This window comes from Phocoena phocoena, chromosome 2 (genome assembly GCF_963924675.1).
Source record: "Phocoena phocoena chromosome 2, mPhoPho1.1, whole genome shotgun sequence".
Classification (NCBI taxonomy): Eukaryota; Metazoa; Chordata; class Mammalia; order Artiodactyla; family Phocoenidae; genus Phocoena; species Phocoena phocoena.
In genome coordinates, this window is record NC_089220.1 from 45,791,954 (window position 1) to 45,809,129 (window position 17,176).

General features: G+C 42.9%; 1 protein-coding gene across 2 annotated transcripts in view; it reads right to left on the minus strand.

The window, feature by feature from the left end:
• SAMD4A (sterile alpha motif domain containing 4A) overlaps positions 1-17,176 on the minus strand; it is a 229,014-nt gene that overhangs the window by 75,826 nt on the left and 136,012 nt on the right. For both annotated transcript variants that reach the window (XM_065871208.1, XM_065871207.1), the window contains exon 2: positions 3,855-4,373. In XM_065871208.1, coding sequence (XP_065727280.1) covers positions 3,855-4,373 — 519 coding nt within the window. The remainder of the gene's footprint in view (positions 1-3,854; positions 4,374-17,176) is intronic.

A 17,176-nucleotide genomic window follows, 5' to 3' on the forward strand; every position in this document is an offset into this window, starting at 1 on the left:
TGGTTGATTCTTGTTAGATTAGGACATAGGTTTTGCCCTCTACTCTTAGCCTCATCTTAATCCCTTCCTTCAAAAAATCTGTGTGGTTCCATCATCTATTTTTTTTTCATCATCTATTTTTTAATGTATCATTTTCTCCATCTCAATGTGCCAGCACCTTCTCAAAGTCAATATACATCCAAAATCAAGCTTATAGCTAGTTTCTCTCCCTATCTTGTTTCTTATCTCTTTGGAATCACTAACTCAACTTTCTTCATCCCTTAAATGCCTATCATGTGTGAAGCACTTCCAACTGATCTCTAAGATCTCTCTTTGATAAATGCAATGGTCACTTCTTGTTCCTCATCTTATTGGACTTATCAGTAGCATTTGACTCAGTTGATCACCTTTTCCTTCTTGAAACCTTTTCTTCATTTGCCTTGACACACACACACATATATACACTTGAGTTTTCTCCAACTTCAATGGTTTCTCCTTGGTTTGCTGCTTCCTCTGCTTTTTCCCAGCCTTCATATTGATGTACTCAGACTCAGCCCTTGGTTCTCTTCTCTATCTGCATCTCTACTATGGTAATCTCATCTCATAGTTTCATAGCTTTAAATATCACCCATGTGCTGAACTCCCAGATGTCTATCTTAGGTCAGTCTTCTCTCCCAAACTGCATGCTCATATATCCAATTGCTTACTAGACATCTCTGATTGTCTAACAGATGTATAAACTCACCATATATGAAACTGAACTCCCAATCTTACCCCCAAACCTCCTCAATCATAGCGACTTCCTCATTTCAACCGATGGCAGTACCATCCTTCCAAGTTGTGTAAGCACAAACCCTGAAGTCATTCTTGAATTTTTCCCCTCACAACTCATTTATTCTGTCAGGAAATCCTTTTGGCTGTACTTTCAAAAATACACCTAGACTTGACCACTTCTCCCCCCTTCTACTGCAGCCATTCTGGTGCAAGTCATCAATGTCTTGCCTGGATTATTGCAATAGTCTCTTAACCAGTCTTCATGTTTCTGTCCTTGTCCTGGTACAATCTATTCTTACTCAACACAGCAGCCAAAACAGTCCCTTTAAAACATGAGTCAGATCACATCACTCGTTTGCCAAAAATCCTCCAATGGGATTGCTGAGAGCAAAAGTCAAAGTTCTTGCAATGGCCCACAATACCCTGTAGGATGTCTCCCTCCCTCTTACCTCTGCAACCTCTCCCACTGCTGTCTACCTCACTCACTCTTTTTCAGCCAGCAACCTTCTTTGCTTTTCCTCAAACAAGTTGGTACTCTTCTATCTTGGCATCTGAAGACAAGGCCAAACCATTTTCTATTGCAGTGAAATGGTCACAGCAGACTCAAGTCCCCCTAGACCATGCTGCATGATCTGGGCTCAAGAAAGATACAATGCAAATGAGGGCACAGAGTCTGGGGGTTAGTGCTAGCACTTCGCTTCTCACTGTCTTGCCCAGTCTCTCTCATTCATTTAGCAGACACTTACTGAGCGCTTACTGTTGCCAGCCCTGGCCAGGGCTGGGCATTTACGTACATAATCTCATTTACCCTCACCACAACCCTCGCGGGCAGGTATCATGAATGTTCCCATTTTACAAGTGGGGACCTTGCTCAGAGAGGTGAAGTAACTCAGCCAAGTTGCAGTTAGCTAATTTCAGGTCTGAGATTTGGATGCAGGAAGCAGTGACACCAAAGTCCCTGTCCTGCCCACTTTGTCAAGCTGCCTTCCAGGTGCTGAGGAGATATTTGATAGAAGCACAAGCGAATGAATGACCCAAGGGATTGCAGTTTTGATAAGCACAATTTAACCACCATCGACAATGCAGAGGGATAAAGCAATGACATTAATGTTTTGTTAAAGGGATGGTCTTGAAATACAAGTGCTGATATGACCTAAGTGTTTGAATGAAACTTTCTTGAGGAGAGATCTGAGCTCTTATCTTCTTTACTGATGCTCTGAAAAGGGGCTCTAACCCCTTTCTTCTCAAGATACGTAATATAGTTACCTTGTTAAACCTCCAAGTCCTTTTCAGCTCAAGTACTACACTGGGCTCAAAGGCCTAGGAGGCCATGACAATCATCTAAGCATTTCCTCCCCTCTGTTGGGTGAGGTAGCCACAGTGAAATATAAAAGGGCCTGTTGACTACAATCTGATAACCATCTCAAATTGTATTAATCTTATCAAGACCCCGGAATGTGTAAATCAGCAGAGATGGAAATGTGATGACCCAAGACTAATTTCAAGACAAATGACATAAAACTCAACCCCTTAAAATACAAAAGACCAAGTTTTGAGAGGGTAGGAAGCTCAGAGCCCGCATCTCTCCCAGCTATCGAAGAGTTTTGTAACAATTACTGGATTCTGTCACCGACCCAGGAAACTCCGGCCAAGAAGCTCTGTCATCCCAGCCTGCATGTGTCTGCTTGAATAGTTCAAGCCATCACTCTCTGTCACACAGAGGTTAGTGAAACTGTTCCCTGGATTACTAGTCTGTGAAAAAAACTGTCACCAGAACCTCTTACACAATAAACTAATGGTGCAATAATCACCTAATTCCCCAAATTTGAAAATTATCAAGATCTAAATATAAAAATGGACGAAAGAATTTTAAACTCTCACGTTGTGGCGTTATCAATGCGGTATCTTAAGTACTTCTTTGATTATTCCACTAAAGTACTGTTTCAATCAATGTAGTAAAAATTCAACACTCTTACGTATTTGAGAGAGCCATTTAAAAAGGCCCATTAGCCAAAAGATCCGAGTGGAGGTAGAGGCCAAGAAACTGTCACTGACAATCCTTAATCCTCTCAGATCTTTTAATTGGGGGTTCCTGCATGTTAACAGGCACATGAGGTCTAACCGCAAAAGCTTTTCCCCAAGAAAGTTATCTATGCACTGACGCTGTCTTCAGGGACACATGCAAACTAGCATCAGGGAACTCTGTTTAATGGCAGGCCACTCTCCCACATTGCCACTTTACAGAAGCACCAGTGGCATGTTTGTCACTTTGCTCAGCCTAAGTGGGGAGCCATAGAGAGGAGGACTCCTGGCCCTGGTCCCAGCTGTGGGCAGAGTACTTTGCTTTAGTGGTCAAAAGAGGAGGAGGGTGTCCTCTGCTCTCCACTCCTGCAAAGCCATTCCCGCCCCACCTCTCCTAAGGGGTTAGACTGAGCAAGAGAAGGCCACAGCATCCACACCAGGCCACAGCACAGAGCAGCATTCTCAGTTAGCAAACCTGCTCCCCCTGCTCAGGAGGAAAAGTGACCCTGACAACTGGGGATTAAAACCAGGAGATGCAAGGGAGGGAACATTCCAGGGTGAAATTTAAAAAAAAAAAAAAAAAGAAAGAAAGAAAGAAAAAAAGAAAGGAAAAGAAACAAAAGAAGTGAAAAGAAAGGAAAATGCACAAAGCCCATGAGGCTGTCTGGTTAACCATGGGTTAGAATCACGTTTAGAGAATCACACGGGAACTCAGTGTCTTGGCAAATCCAAAAACCCCAGGTGAAAGATAGCGGGTGAAAGGTGTTCTGTTTGTGGAAACAGGAAGTTTCCTTCTTTCACCACTTAATCTGTCTCATTTAATTTTTTCTTTTTTTTTTTGGTCTATTTGTAACCCGAATTTGGACCATCAATCATTTTTAGCTGCCCAGCATTTTTCTCTTTCCAGAGTTGAAAGAACAACAAACATGGGGTCCAAAGAGCCCTTTCCCACAGCCAATTCCAATCAGCCCTTCTCTCCCAGGGTTACAGGGTACTCAGAGCAGACATTCCCAGTGGGACACGCCACACACAGCAAGTCGCCAAACCAGACTGTGCTAAAGGGCTTCTCGGGGACTTACTTGTACTTGTGCTGGTTCCAATCGTATTGATTGTGGTGGGGACGGATGAAGAGGAGTAGAGGGGCACGTGGCCATTCTCACACCCCAGGCTTTTGTCCTGCCAGTTGGAGGCGTTGAGGCAAATCCCAGAATCCCGAGAGTTCTGCCACCCATTAAGCTTGTCGTCGGAGTTCTGTCTTTGGTGATAGTAGTGCGTCTGCCCATAATCCACAGAGTCCGAGCGGCCTCGGTTCTGGCCGCCGAAGCTGGTCGACGTGCGGTCCTCCAAGTGGTTCAGCCACATGGCCAAAGCACTGCGGTCTTCCAGCGAAGTGGCCGGATGGATCAAAGCATAGGACAGCAGCTGCCTGCTCTCCTCGATGTGCTGGTTGTGCTCGATGGAGTGTGCCAGGATCTGGGGCAGCAGCTTCATATACTCTACTTTCGCGTCGAGGTTTCCTGGCTTCAGCAAAGGCAGGTGAGTTAACAGGAGGGAAATCACTTTATCCTTGGATTCCTGTTGCCATTGGTTAATGATTCCTGAAAAGAAAATATGCAGGGCAAATAAGCAATTACACCCACAGCGGCACCAAGCACCACACTGTAAAGAAAATTCCTGGGGATTAGAGGCTCAATCTATGTACCCTGCATAAATTTTCTCCAAACAGCCTCTGCATTGAGTTGGATTACTGACCTCGGGTTGTCAGGGGACAATGACTTCAATGAAACATGAAACAAACGCTCTGAGATGTTTGGGTGCTCAATCTAATTCTCATGCAGGTCTCCAAAGAGGTTATGACCACTTCGGTACAAACAAATACAATTTACAGCCATTTTATTTCTTAGGGAAGTCTAGGCATACCCTCAGATAGGTGAAGAAGGAATAAGAAAACCTCCATGGAAAAGTGAGTATAATCAAGGGTTCATATAGTGGAGTCCGCGAAGGTATGGCTGCTTTCCCTTCCCCAGACATTTGTGGAAAGTGGCCGAAGCCCTGGCAAGGGCATTTGTTTGAAGTTGGTAAAACTTCCTAGATGGAGAAATCTGTCAGGGAAAAAAGGACACCCCTCAGCTCGGTGAAGTACGCCTGCACGTTCCTCATGAGAAACTGACCCAGAAAATGACTGTGATCTCAAAGCTAGAATGAACAATAGACCCAAGACCTAGCTCCAGTGGCACCTCTGATCACACATGCTAAGCAAGGTATTTTCCTTTAAATATAGAAGATCTGTTTGGTTATTTTTATTATGATAAAATATACATAATATTTGCCATCTTAACCGTGTTTAAGTGTACAGTTCTGTGGCATTAAGTACATTCCTATTGCTGTGCCGCCATCACCACCATCCACCTCCAGATCTTTATCTTCCCAAACTGAAACTCTGTACCCACGAAACACTGACTCCTCACTCTCTCTCCCATCCCCTGATGACCATCATTCTACTTTCTGTCTCTATATATTTGACTACTCTAGTTACTGTATTTAAGTGGAATTATATAGTATTTGCCCTTTGTTTGTTTGTTTTGGTTTTTTTGCAGTACGCGGGCCGCTCACTGTTGTGGCCTCTCCCGTTGCGGAGCACGGGCTCCGGACGCGCAGGCTCCGCGGCCATGGCTCTCGGGCCCAACCGCTCCGCGGCACGTGGGATCCTCCCGGACCGGGGCACGAACCCGTGTCCCCTGCATCGGCAGGCGGACTCTCAACCACTGCGCCACCAGGGAAGCCCTCTAGTATTTGCCCTTTTGTGACAAGCTTATTGCACTTAGCATAATGTCTTCAAGGTTCATCCATGAAAAGATTTGTTTTTGACACTCTCCCAAGGAACCCCTCCTATTCCCTACTATTCAAAACACAAATCTTTTGCCGTTAGGTAAACATGGATTAATTGCCTTAACTGGCCTTTGAAAAGTAGCTTGCTTTGGAGACTGTTAGTTATCCATGGGGCCTGGGATGATAGGAAAGAAAGCTCCCTCCAGAAAAGTCATTCCGAACACCTGAACACCTCAACTCTGGCCCAGTGATGACTGTAGAAGGGCTAGGGCTTTCACAAAGTATCTACAGGGTTGAAAAGGCATTTCTGGAATTTAGCAGAAGGACTTCACAATTCTAGTGACGCACAAACATACCAGAACAAGCTCCAGAGTCAGTGTTGACCATAAGCTACAAATGCACCAGCTGTGTAGGATAAGGCCTCTCAAGACGAAGGGGTGTATTCAATGAAAAGAAAGACATGGTAGGTCATGAAAGAATGTGGGCTTCAGACTCAGGCACACATGGGCATGAATCCCAGCTCTGGCACCTAATTGGCAACGGAACTTCGGTAAGTTACTCAACCTCTCTGAGCCTCAACTCCCTCATCAGTGAAGAGTGCTACCAAGAGCACCTGTCCCTCCTTGTGTTATAGGATTAAATGAGGTAATATATCAAAAGGACCAGTCAAGTACTTGATAGTGGAAATAATTCCTTCTATTTGTCTCTGCAGTAGTCAGGCCCATGTTAGAGCCATGCTGGGTGGTTTCAGATACCAAGTTTTAAAAATAATAGAGGCCAGATACTCCAATAAAGATCTATTAAAAAAAAACAGAGACCAGAGATGACCCAGGGAAGGTCATTAAAAATTATCAGAGTTGATACAAAGCTACAGTAATCAAGACAGCATGGTACTGACACAGAAACAGACACGTGGATCAGTGGAACAGAACAGAGACCCCAGAAATAAACCCACACACCTATGGTCAATTAATCTTCAAGGAAGGAGGTAAGAATATACAATGGAGAAAAGACAGTCTCTTCAGCAAGTGGTGTTGGGAAGTTGGATAGCCAGCCAGATGTAAATAAATCAATGAAGTTAGAACACAGCAGCACACCATACACAAAAATGAACTTAAAATGGCTTAAAGACTTAAATATAAAACATGATACCATAAAACTCCTAGAAGAGAACACAGGCAAAACATTCTCTGACATAAATCATACCAATGTTTTCTTAGGTCAGTCTCCCAAGGCAATAGAAATAAAAGCAAAAATAAACAAATGGAACCTAATCAAACTTGCAAGCTTTTGTACAGCAAAGGAAACCATAAACAAAACGAAAAGACAACCCACAGGCTGGGAGAAATATTTGCAAGTGATGTGACCGACAAGGGCTTAATTTCCAAAATATACAAGCAGCACATACAACTCAATTACGAAAAAAAACAACCCAATCGAAAAATGGGCAGAAGACCTAAATAGACATTTCTCCAAAGAAGACATACAGATGGCTAACAGGCACATGAAAAGATGTTCAACATCACTAATTATTAGAGAAATGTGAATCAAAACTACAATGAGGGGGCTTCCCTGGTGGTGCAGTGGTTAAGAATCTGCCTGACAATGCAAGGCACACAGGTTCAAGCCCTGGTCTGGGAAGATTCCACATGCCGTGGAGCAACTAAGCCTGTGTACCGTAACTACTGAGTCTGCGCTCGAGAGCCCGCAAGCCACAACTACTGAACCTGCATGCCACAACTACTGAAGCCCGTGCACCTAGAGCCCATGCTCCTCAACAAGAGAAGCCACTGCAATGAGAAGCCTGCATACCTCAATGAAGAGTAGCCCCCACTAGCCGCAACTAGAGAAAGCCTGTGCACAGCAACAAAGACCCAACACAGCCAAAAATAAATAGATAAAATAAATAAATTTTAAAAAAATTTAAAAACTACAAAGAGGTACCACCTCACACCAGTTAGAATCGTCATCATAAAAAAGTCTACAAATAACAAATGCTAGAGAGGGTGTAGAGAAAAGGGAACCCTCCTACACTGTTGGTGGGAATGTAAATTGGTGCAGCCACTATGGAAAACCATATGGAGGTTCCTCAGAAAACTAAAAATAGAGTTGCCATGTGATCCAGCAATCCCACTCCTGGGCATATATCTGGACAAAACTGTAATTCAAACAGATACATGCAACTCTATGCACAGCAGCACTATTCACAACAGCCAAGACAAGGAAACAACCTAAATGTCCATTGACAGATGAACGGATAAAGACGTGGTACATATATACAATAGAATACTACTCAGCCACAAAAAAGAATGAAATAATACCATTTGCAGCAACATGGATGGACCTAGAGATTATGATGCTAAGTGAAGTAAGTCAGAAAGAGAAAGACAAATACCATATGATATCACTTACATGTGGAATCTAAAATATGACACAAATGAACTTATCTACAAAACAGAAACAGGCTCACAGACATAGAGAACAGACTTGTGGTTGCCAAGGGTGGGGGGGGTGGACTGCGAGTTTGGGATTAGCAGATGCAAACTATTATATATAGAATGGATAAACAACAAGATCCTACTGTATAGCATAGGGAACTATATTCAATATCCTGTGATAAGCCATAATTGAAAAGAATATGAAAAAGTATATATATATATGTGCATGTGTGTGTGTGTGTGTATGTATAACTGAACACTTTGCTGTACAGTGGAAGTTAACACAACACTGCATTAATAAATCAACTATACTTCAATAAAATAAAATTTTAAAATATTATCAGAGTTGGAAAAGAGGTAGAAAGTCAAAGGTAAAAAATAATGGGCTTATAACTGAACAATATGAAGAGATACTTGACTTTTTTCAAGTAGGGATTTCATAAGGAGATGGACAGTCAACTACTTGAAGCAGAAGTGTTCAAATTGAAGCATGAGAGAGAGAATAAGATTGAGTGTGAAGTGCCAGAATGACAAAAGACTCAAAGGAGTCACCAAGGAAGTCTCTACAACCTCCAACCCCGGGGCTTGAAGAATAGAGATAGATGGTCCAGAGAAGCACTGTCAGATAGAAATATAATGTGAGCATACACAATTTAGAATTTTCTAGTATTAAAAGAAAAGTAAAAAGGAGGTAAAATTAATTTTAATGATATATTTTATTTAATCCATTATATCATTATATTATTTCAACTTGTAAGCAATAAAAATTACTGATGAAACATTTTACATTTTCTTTGTATTAAGTCTTCAAAATACAGGGTGCACTTCAGACTACCCGAGGCAAGCTACAGATTCAGTGTAATCTATATCAAAATACTAATGGCATTTTTCACAGAACTAGAACAAATAATTAAAAAATTTGTATGGAAACAAAGAAAACCCCAAATGGACAAATCAATCTTGAGAAAGAAGAACAGAGCTGGAGGAGTCATGCTCCCTGACTTCAGACTATACTACAAAGATACAGTAATCAAAACAGTATGGTACGGGCACAAAAATAGATGCATAGATCAATGGATCAGAATAGAGAGTCCAGAAATAAACCCACACACATATGGTCAATTAATATACAACAAAGGAGGCAAGAATATACAATGCAGAAAAGACAGTCTCTTCAATAAGTGGTGCTGGGAAAACTGGACAGCTACATGTGAAAGAATGAAATTAGAACATTCTTTAATGCCATATACAAAAATAAACTCAAAATGGATTAAAGACCAAATATAAGACCAGAGATGATAAAACTCTTAGAAGAAAACATAGGCAGGACACTCTTTGACATAAATCACAGCAATACTTTTTAGGATCCATCCCCCAAAGCAAAGGAAATAAAAGTGAAAATAAATAAATAGGACCTAATTAAACTTAAAAGATTTTGCAGAGCAAAGAAAACCACTGACAAAATGAAAAGACAACCTACTGAATGGGAGAAAATATTTGCAAATGATATGACCAATAAGGGGTTAATTTCCAACATATATAAACAGCTCATACAACTCAACATCAAAAGAACAATCTGATTAAAGAATTGGCAACATGTTTCCAAAGAGGAAATGCAGATGGCCAATGGGCACATGAAAAGATGCTCAACATTGCTAATCATCAGGGAAATGCAAATCAAAACCACAATGAGATATCACCTCACACCTGTCAGAATGGCTATCATCAAAAAGAACACAAATAACAAATGTTGGTGAAGATGTGGAGTAAAGGGAACCCTCTGTTGGTGGGAATGTAAATTCGTGCAGCCACTGTGGAAAACAGTATGGAGCTTTCTCAAAAACTAAAAATAGAACTACTATATCACCCAGAAATTCCACTGCTGGGTATATATCCAAAAAAAACAAAAATGCTAATTTGAAAAGATACATGCACCCCAATGTTCATAGAAGCATTATTTATGATTGCCAAGGTATGGAAGTAACCTAAGTGTTCATCAACAGAGGAATGGATAAAGAAGATGTAATACATATATACAATGGAATACTACTCAGCCATAAAAAAGAATGAAATTTTGCAACAACATGGATGGACTTGGAGGGTACTATGCTAAGTGAAATAAGTAAGAGAAAGACAAATACTATATGATATTACTTCTATGTGGAATCTAAAAAATACAACAAACGAGTGACTATAATAAAAAAGAAACAGGGCTTCCCTGGTGGTGCAGTGGTTAAGAGTCCACCTGCCAATGCAAGGGACACGAGTTCAAGCCCTGGTCCGGGAAGATCCCACATGCCGCGGAGCAACTAAGCCCATGCGCCACAACTACTGAGCCTGCGCTTTAGAGCCCATGAGCCACAACTACTGAAGCCCATGCGCCTAGAGCCCATGCTCCGCAACGAGAAGCCACCGCAATGAGAAGCCCGCGCATCGCAACGAAGAGTAGCCTGTGCTCGCTGCAACTAGAGAAAGCCTCCTTGCAGCAACGAAGACCCAACGCAGCCAAAAAATAATAATAAATAAATAAAATTTTAAAAAAGAAGCAGACTCAGATATGGGCAACAAACTAGTAGTTACCAGTGGGGAGAGGGAAGGAGAAGTGGCAGTACAGGGGTAAGGAATTAAGAGGTACAAACTGTTATGTATAAAATAAGCTACAAGAATATCTTGTACAACACATGGAATGTAGCCAATATTTTATAATAACTATAAATGGAGTATAACCTTTAAAAATTGTGAATCACTATACTGTACACCTGTAACGTACACAATATTATACATCAACTATACTTCAATAAATTTTTTTTTTTTTTTTAAATCCAGGGTGTACTTTACCACTGACAGCACATCTCAACTTGGACTAGCCACAGCTGAAATGCTCAGAGGCCATGTGTGGCTGGTGACTATTGAACTGGCTAGCACAGGGCTGGAGACATTCAGATGCCGAAGGTGGGTGGGAGGGCACAGATGACCTCAGCAGGTCCCTCCAAGCTCCCTATATTTAGCAAATTGCCACCTGACACAAGACAGCCCTCATGCATTCCACTAGGTATACAGCCTTTCTTTTAAAGTTGCTCTGGGAGATGAAGAAAGCACCAGTTCTAACTTTCTCATCAATACCTTTTCAGCAAACACCCGGCATGTTTTAAATTATGAACATGCTTAGGATGAAGATAAAATCTATTCATTAAGCCCAAGGAACTAAAGAGACACTGGCAAGAAGCAAAAGGGCCTGAAGTGAAGATGGATCTATGTCCAACGCCAACACTGATCACATGTAGCCAGCGTATACCCTGAAAAATGTATGTTTAAAAATAAAATTTGGGGGCTTCCCTGGTGGCGCAGTGGTTGAGAGTCCGCCTGCCGATGCAGGGGACACGGGTTCGTGCCCCGGTCCGGGAAGATCCCACATGCCGCGGAGCGGCTGGACCCGTGAGCCATAGCCATTGAGCCTGCGTGTCCGGAGCCTGTGCTCCGCAGCGGGAGAGGCCACAGCAGTGGGAAGCCCGTGTACCGCAAAAAAAAAAAAAAAAATTGGGAACAACCTTTAATACAAATCCTTGAGGCTGAGGAACTCCCTAGCTTTTTGCGAGGTTACTTCCCTGTTTGGATATTCTACCCTTCCACGAAAGGTCAGCCTAAAAAAAGCGTAGGAACAAAAACAAAATTTATCAATAAATAGGACTCAGAGTACAAACTAAACATGTTATCTCCAGGTAAGCCCTCTCTGGCAGGGATTAACCTGGGATCCAGAGGAGGAACAAGCACAGCAAAGAGGCTGCTGACCCTTGGTCCCTTCCAGGCCTGAAAAGGTTTTTTCTCTATCCTCGGAACAGGGCTTGGATGCTGTAGGGCTGTGGCATGGCCACAAAGACAGCTATGACTTTTGTTTACTGCCTCTGGGAACATGGAAATACGATGGCCTTCAGAGGGCTAACTACACCTACTGGATCAAACTGTTTCTCCCACTGCTCCAGCTGCCATGCTGAGAGCTAAGTGTACTGAATGTTTTCTGTGTGCCAGGGACTCTTCTAAGCTCTGTGCATGTAATTCCTCGTTTAATCCTCACATGAAGCTTATGACACAGGTTCTATTACAGCCCTACTTTACGGATGGGGACACAGAGGCACAGAGGGGTCAAGTAACTTGCCCCAGGTCCCCCAGCTAGGGAGGTGGCAGAATGGGGGTATGCAAATTAGCATAAAGATACACAATGACTATCATACTAGAAGAGCTTGGCTATAAGCTAAATATATTAATATTTATAATGCATACGTAATTATATACTACATATATAATTATATACTACACATGTAATTATATAATACATTAAAATATAATTATATAATATATAATTACACATACAATTAAAAAAATTTTTTTAATTAAAAAAGAAAAATTTTGGCTGCATCCCATGGCATGTGGGATCTTAGCTGCCCAACCAGGGATCCACCCCGCACCCCCTGCATTGGCAGGTGGAGTCTTAACCACTGGACTGCCGGAGAAGTCCCTAATATGTTTATATGTACATTATATTTACAAATATAATAATGTAAAAAATTTTAAGAATACATGGATCAGCAGAAGAGTTGGGTCGGCTATGGAAGTGTAGAAAAAAAGAAGGTACAGAGGATAATGTACCTTTTGTGGTTTTAAAATATGTCCACTATGTCTTTGTCAGTCCTCTCCAATCAACTCCCTCTGAGAGCAGGCTGGGGTTAATGAGTCACTTCTATCAAATAGAATGTAGCAGAAGTGACAGTGCGTAACTTCATGGATTAGAAGAGGCATTGCAGCTTTTATCTTGCTCTCTCTTGGGTTACTCACTCTGGGGGAAGCCAGCTGCCATGCTGCGAGGACTCTCAAGCCACCCAGTAGGGACAGTAAGGAACTAAGCCCTGCTGCCTGCAGCACCAACTTGGAAGCAGGACTCTCAGCCTCCGTGAAGCCTTCGGGTGACTACGCTCCAGAGAACATCTTGAGGGGCACTGCGTTGTATTCCTGAGCCCGAGAAACTGTGTGTGATAACATGTTTATTGTTGTATTAAGCTTCTACGTTTGGGGTAAAGATAACTGATACACCTATCTAAGTACCCCTCTAGGAAAAAGGAAGTTTTAGCCCTTTGGCTTCTAGTAATTCAGTCCTTAGTGCAAGGTCATTCCCATTCTGAGCTGGACTCATGAAGCTAACCTGTTGCCACTAAACATTCCCCTCACTTAGCTTCCCTCATCCTGGTTATCCACTCACCAAACAACCTTTGGACTATGATTTAGCTCCCCAGGTACCTTTAGGGAGAGGATGAACTGACCATACAGACAAGGGATTTCTAGATTCTGTGATGATGATTTTTCAGGACAACTTAATAAATGGTCTCTGATGATGGCTTCCTGTGGAGGCCTTCCTGTGCTGATTATATGGACTTTGAGAACATCTAGTCTCTCTGGCTCCTTTGAGTACAGAAGGTCCCTCCTTATGGCAAATTAATCAGCCAGCACTGATTGGCTGAATCAATCTCTCAGGGGGAGTATCCCCAGAGCACTGACAAGAGTGAGAATCTCCACGTTAAAACAGAAGCCAGGCCCTGCATGTAGGGACTTGGTATAGGAATGGCAGGTCCCGCCCAGCTGCCCACTGGCCTTCTTTGTGTCATCCACACCACCTTCCAGGCAGAAGGAGCCTTTACTGAGATGTGTATTCAAGGAATTCTCCTTACTGGGGAAGACCCAGGAATCCTCAAAACGGTCAACTAATCGATCACTTTTGTGATGTAGTTTCTATTATTATCCACCCCAATATCACTCTAGTCAGTAGACAGTCGAGAGAACGGAAGTCCAAGAACAATAAGGTTCAATGATGCCAACTCATCTCTATTACTTTCTCTGAATATTTTCTTTTTCTCTGGATAAGCAGCAGAAATAAGAGTTTTCTGGATGTTTTATGTGGGTAAAAGCTAATGATTTATAATTTATAAACCAGTGACATAGGAGTAGTAAAAAAAATCTTGAAAGAGCTATAATTAAAGACCATGAGGATTAGGAAGCTGTCCCAGTGATTCTTGGAGTGACAAAGAATGTGTTTAAATACCAAGTCCGGGGGCTTCCCTGGTGGCGCAGTGGTTGAGAGTCTGCCTGCCGATGCAGGGGACACGGGTTCGTGCCCCGGTCCGGGAAGATCCCACATGCCGCGGAGCGGCTGGGCCCGTGAGCCATGGCCGCTGGGCCTGCGCGTCCGGAGCCTGTGCTCCGCAACGGGAGAGGCCACAGCAGTGAGAGGCCCACGCACCGCAAAAAAACAAAACAACCCCCAAAAAACCAAAAAAACCCACCAAGTCTGGTACTAATACTACACAATGGTATGTCAATGTTTAAGCGCTCCAGTTGTTAGTAAATTACCTTTAAATTGTTATTTTATTATACCCTTGTTTTCAGTTTAATAACATTTACCATAAAAGAGTTTCTCACAAGTGTATTTAGGCAATTTGCTCATGCGAGAAATGGCTGGAAATTAAATGCACACGTACAAGAAGTACTGGTTAAATAAATGTGCTAAAAGGCAGGAATACAGTGGGTCTTAAATGGTCAAAAGCTCCCTGGAAGAATTTGCATTACAAACTCAATCCTAGACACGTCATGTAATAAAGGCTTCTAACTGTACTGCATCTTTGCACAAATCAGGGACCGAGGACAGTGGGAATACCACATGCCATGCATTTGGTAGGGATGGGAGCTGAGAGGGCACCTAAAGAGTAGGGGGAAAATAGCAAAAACCAACATGGCAAACAATGGGATTCCTGTGTTGGCACCTGCATTTGCCTACTGTCTCCCAAGGGATCCTCTTGAGCTAGAGATGGCTAAAGAAACATCCCAGTAATTTGGTGGAGCCCTGCAAGAGATGTGGATTAGACCAGTTGTGATGGGGGACCCCAGAGAACATGGAAGTGGTGCTGCAAGTGGTGCTTTGAGCAGATACAAAGGATTTAGAAGATAGAAACCTCCTCCCTATTTTCAAGGAGGGTGATTGCTGGCTGGCGGTGCCCACGGATCCTTGCCTCCTGGCCTTCATGCCCTTGTGTACTCTCCCCCAACACCGAATCTGAACAGTTGTATGTGACCAACAGAATGTGAGGGAGGTGTTCTGAGATTAGGTCATAAAAGGCACTGCAGCTTGCACCTCACTCTCTTGGTTCACTCCCTCTGGCGGAAGCTATAGCCACTCCAATTATGAAGACCCCAGGAGAGGCCGCCGTATGGGGAGGAACCCAGGCCGCCTGCTAACAGTCAGCACCAACTTGCCAGCCATGTGAGTAAGCCACCTTGGAAGTGGATTCTCCAGCTCTACTCAATACCTTGATTGCAACCTTGCCAGAGACTTTAAGCCAGAGCCACCCAGCAAGGCCATCTCAAATTTCTGACCCTCAGAAAACTGTGAGATAAACGTTATTATGTGAAGCCGTTAAGTTTTGGGGTAATTTGTCATATAGCAATAGTTAACTAGTACAGGGAGCTTCATGTTACTTGGTAAAAAGAATCACTCAAAAATGCTACTGCCCCTTGAATTCACTAGAAAAGGCAAGGATCTACGTAGTGGACTCCATAGACCATTATAACCACCAGCTTTCTCTGAATGTACGATGGTGGTTAGGGGCTGGTCATTCATAGGCACCTGACCGTCCTCAAAGAGCAAGAACCAGACACCTCTGACCCCAGCAGATACCTGTAATAATCCCTTACTGCTGCCAAGTGATCTTGTCGTCTCTTCAATGGGGACTTTCGTTTTGGTCCCTTTTCTCCTGGGTACCAGCATGGCTGGGCAATCCGGGAGGTCTCCTTTGCTCCTGAAGGACCCAGGTCAGCAGTAACTAGTCCTGAAATCTCAAGTTAGGGTTGGGATTCACCTTCAGGCTTCTGACCTCCTCCTGGCAATTACTAACTCTCATGGGTCTGAGGCTGCCCCACCCCTGAGGGCACATAAGACAGGCCAACTCCCCCTACCACTTGCCTCAGTTCTGACCTCTGGCCTGACGAGTATGCAGACAACTCCTACAGCTGTATCTCCAGCACAGGTTAACAAGTCCCAAACTGAACTCTTGCTTTCACTCTCACTAGACCTGCGCCTTTGGTCTTCTTTTCTATCTCAGCAAATGGCTTTTCCATCTTCCCAGTAGTTCAGGTGGAAACCTTGGAGTATCCTTGACTACTTTCATCTGTCAGCAAATCCTATGTGCTGGATCTTCAAAATATATCCAGAATCTAACTATCAATATAATAGGCAGAGTGATCTTTTTATACCAGAAGATAGGTCATGTCACTTCTCTGATCAAACATTCCAATGGTAAAAGTCATAGAACAGACTATTAGCCCCTCTGTGATCTAGCCCACCCCCTACTACTGTCCCTCATTCATGTCAGTCCATCCTGGCTCCCTTGCTGTTCCTTTACATGCCAGACCTGGGCCTACCTCCCAACATTTGCACCTGCCTGGAACGCTCTTCCCCCAGACCCACATCCAGCCTCCCTCAGTTCCGTCTTTGCTCACATGTTGCCTTCTTAGTGAGACCTTCTCTGTACACACTCTAAAACTGCCCACATCGCCCCCTCACCCTACACTCCCTATCCCCCTGTCCTTATTGTTCTCCACAGCACTTATCATGTGACCTGCTGTGTACCACACTCAGTTTCCATCTTTCTGTACTAGAATATAAGTTTCATGAGGGTAGTGATTTGTCTCCATTTTCCCTTGCATTACCATTTCCTTATTAATCACATTTTAAAATGGCTATATAAAATTGTCCCCAGGCATTTTGTTTGATAGTTTATTAGACTTCGGGATTTCTTACTCAAAATCTGAGGTTCTTCCTAGAAATTTCCTTTAAACAAAGACTGATGGACTGGGTGACCTGTAAGCAATAGAAGGTACCAACTGTCACCCCCAAACTGTTCAGTCACCTCTTTCTTGTTTGACTGTGGAATTCTGATTAATTTTAGCTTTAACGTCAAATAGAAACAGGAATATGTAAAAAAGGAAAATAAAATGATTAACTCAGTTTTCAAAATCTTTACTACATCCCCCATTTCAACATTCTATTTAGGATGGAAAATGTCCCCAAGTGCTAGAAAACAAAAGCTTAATGG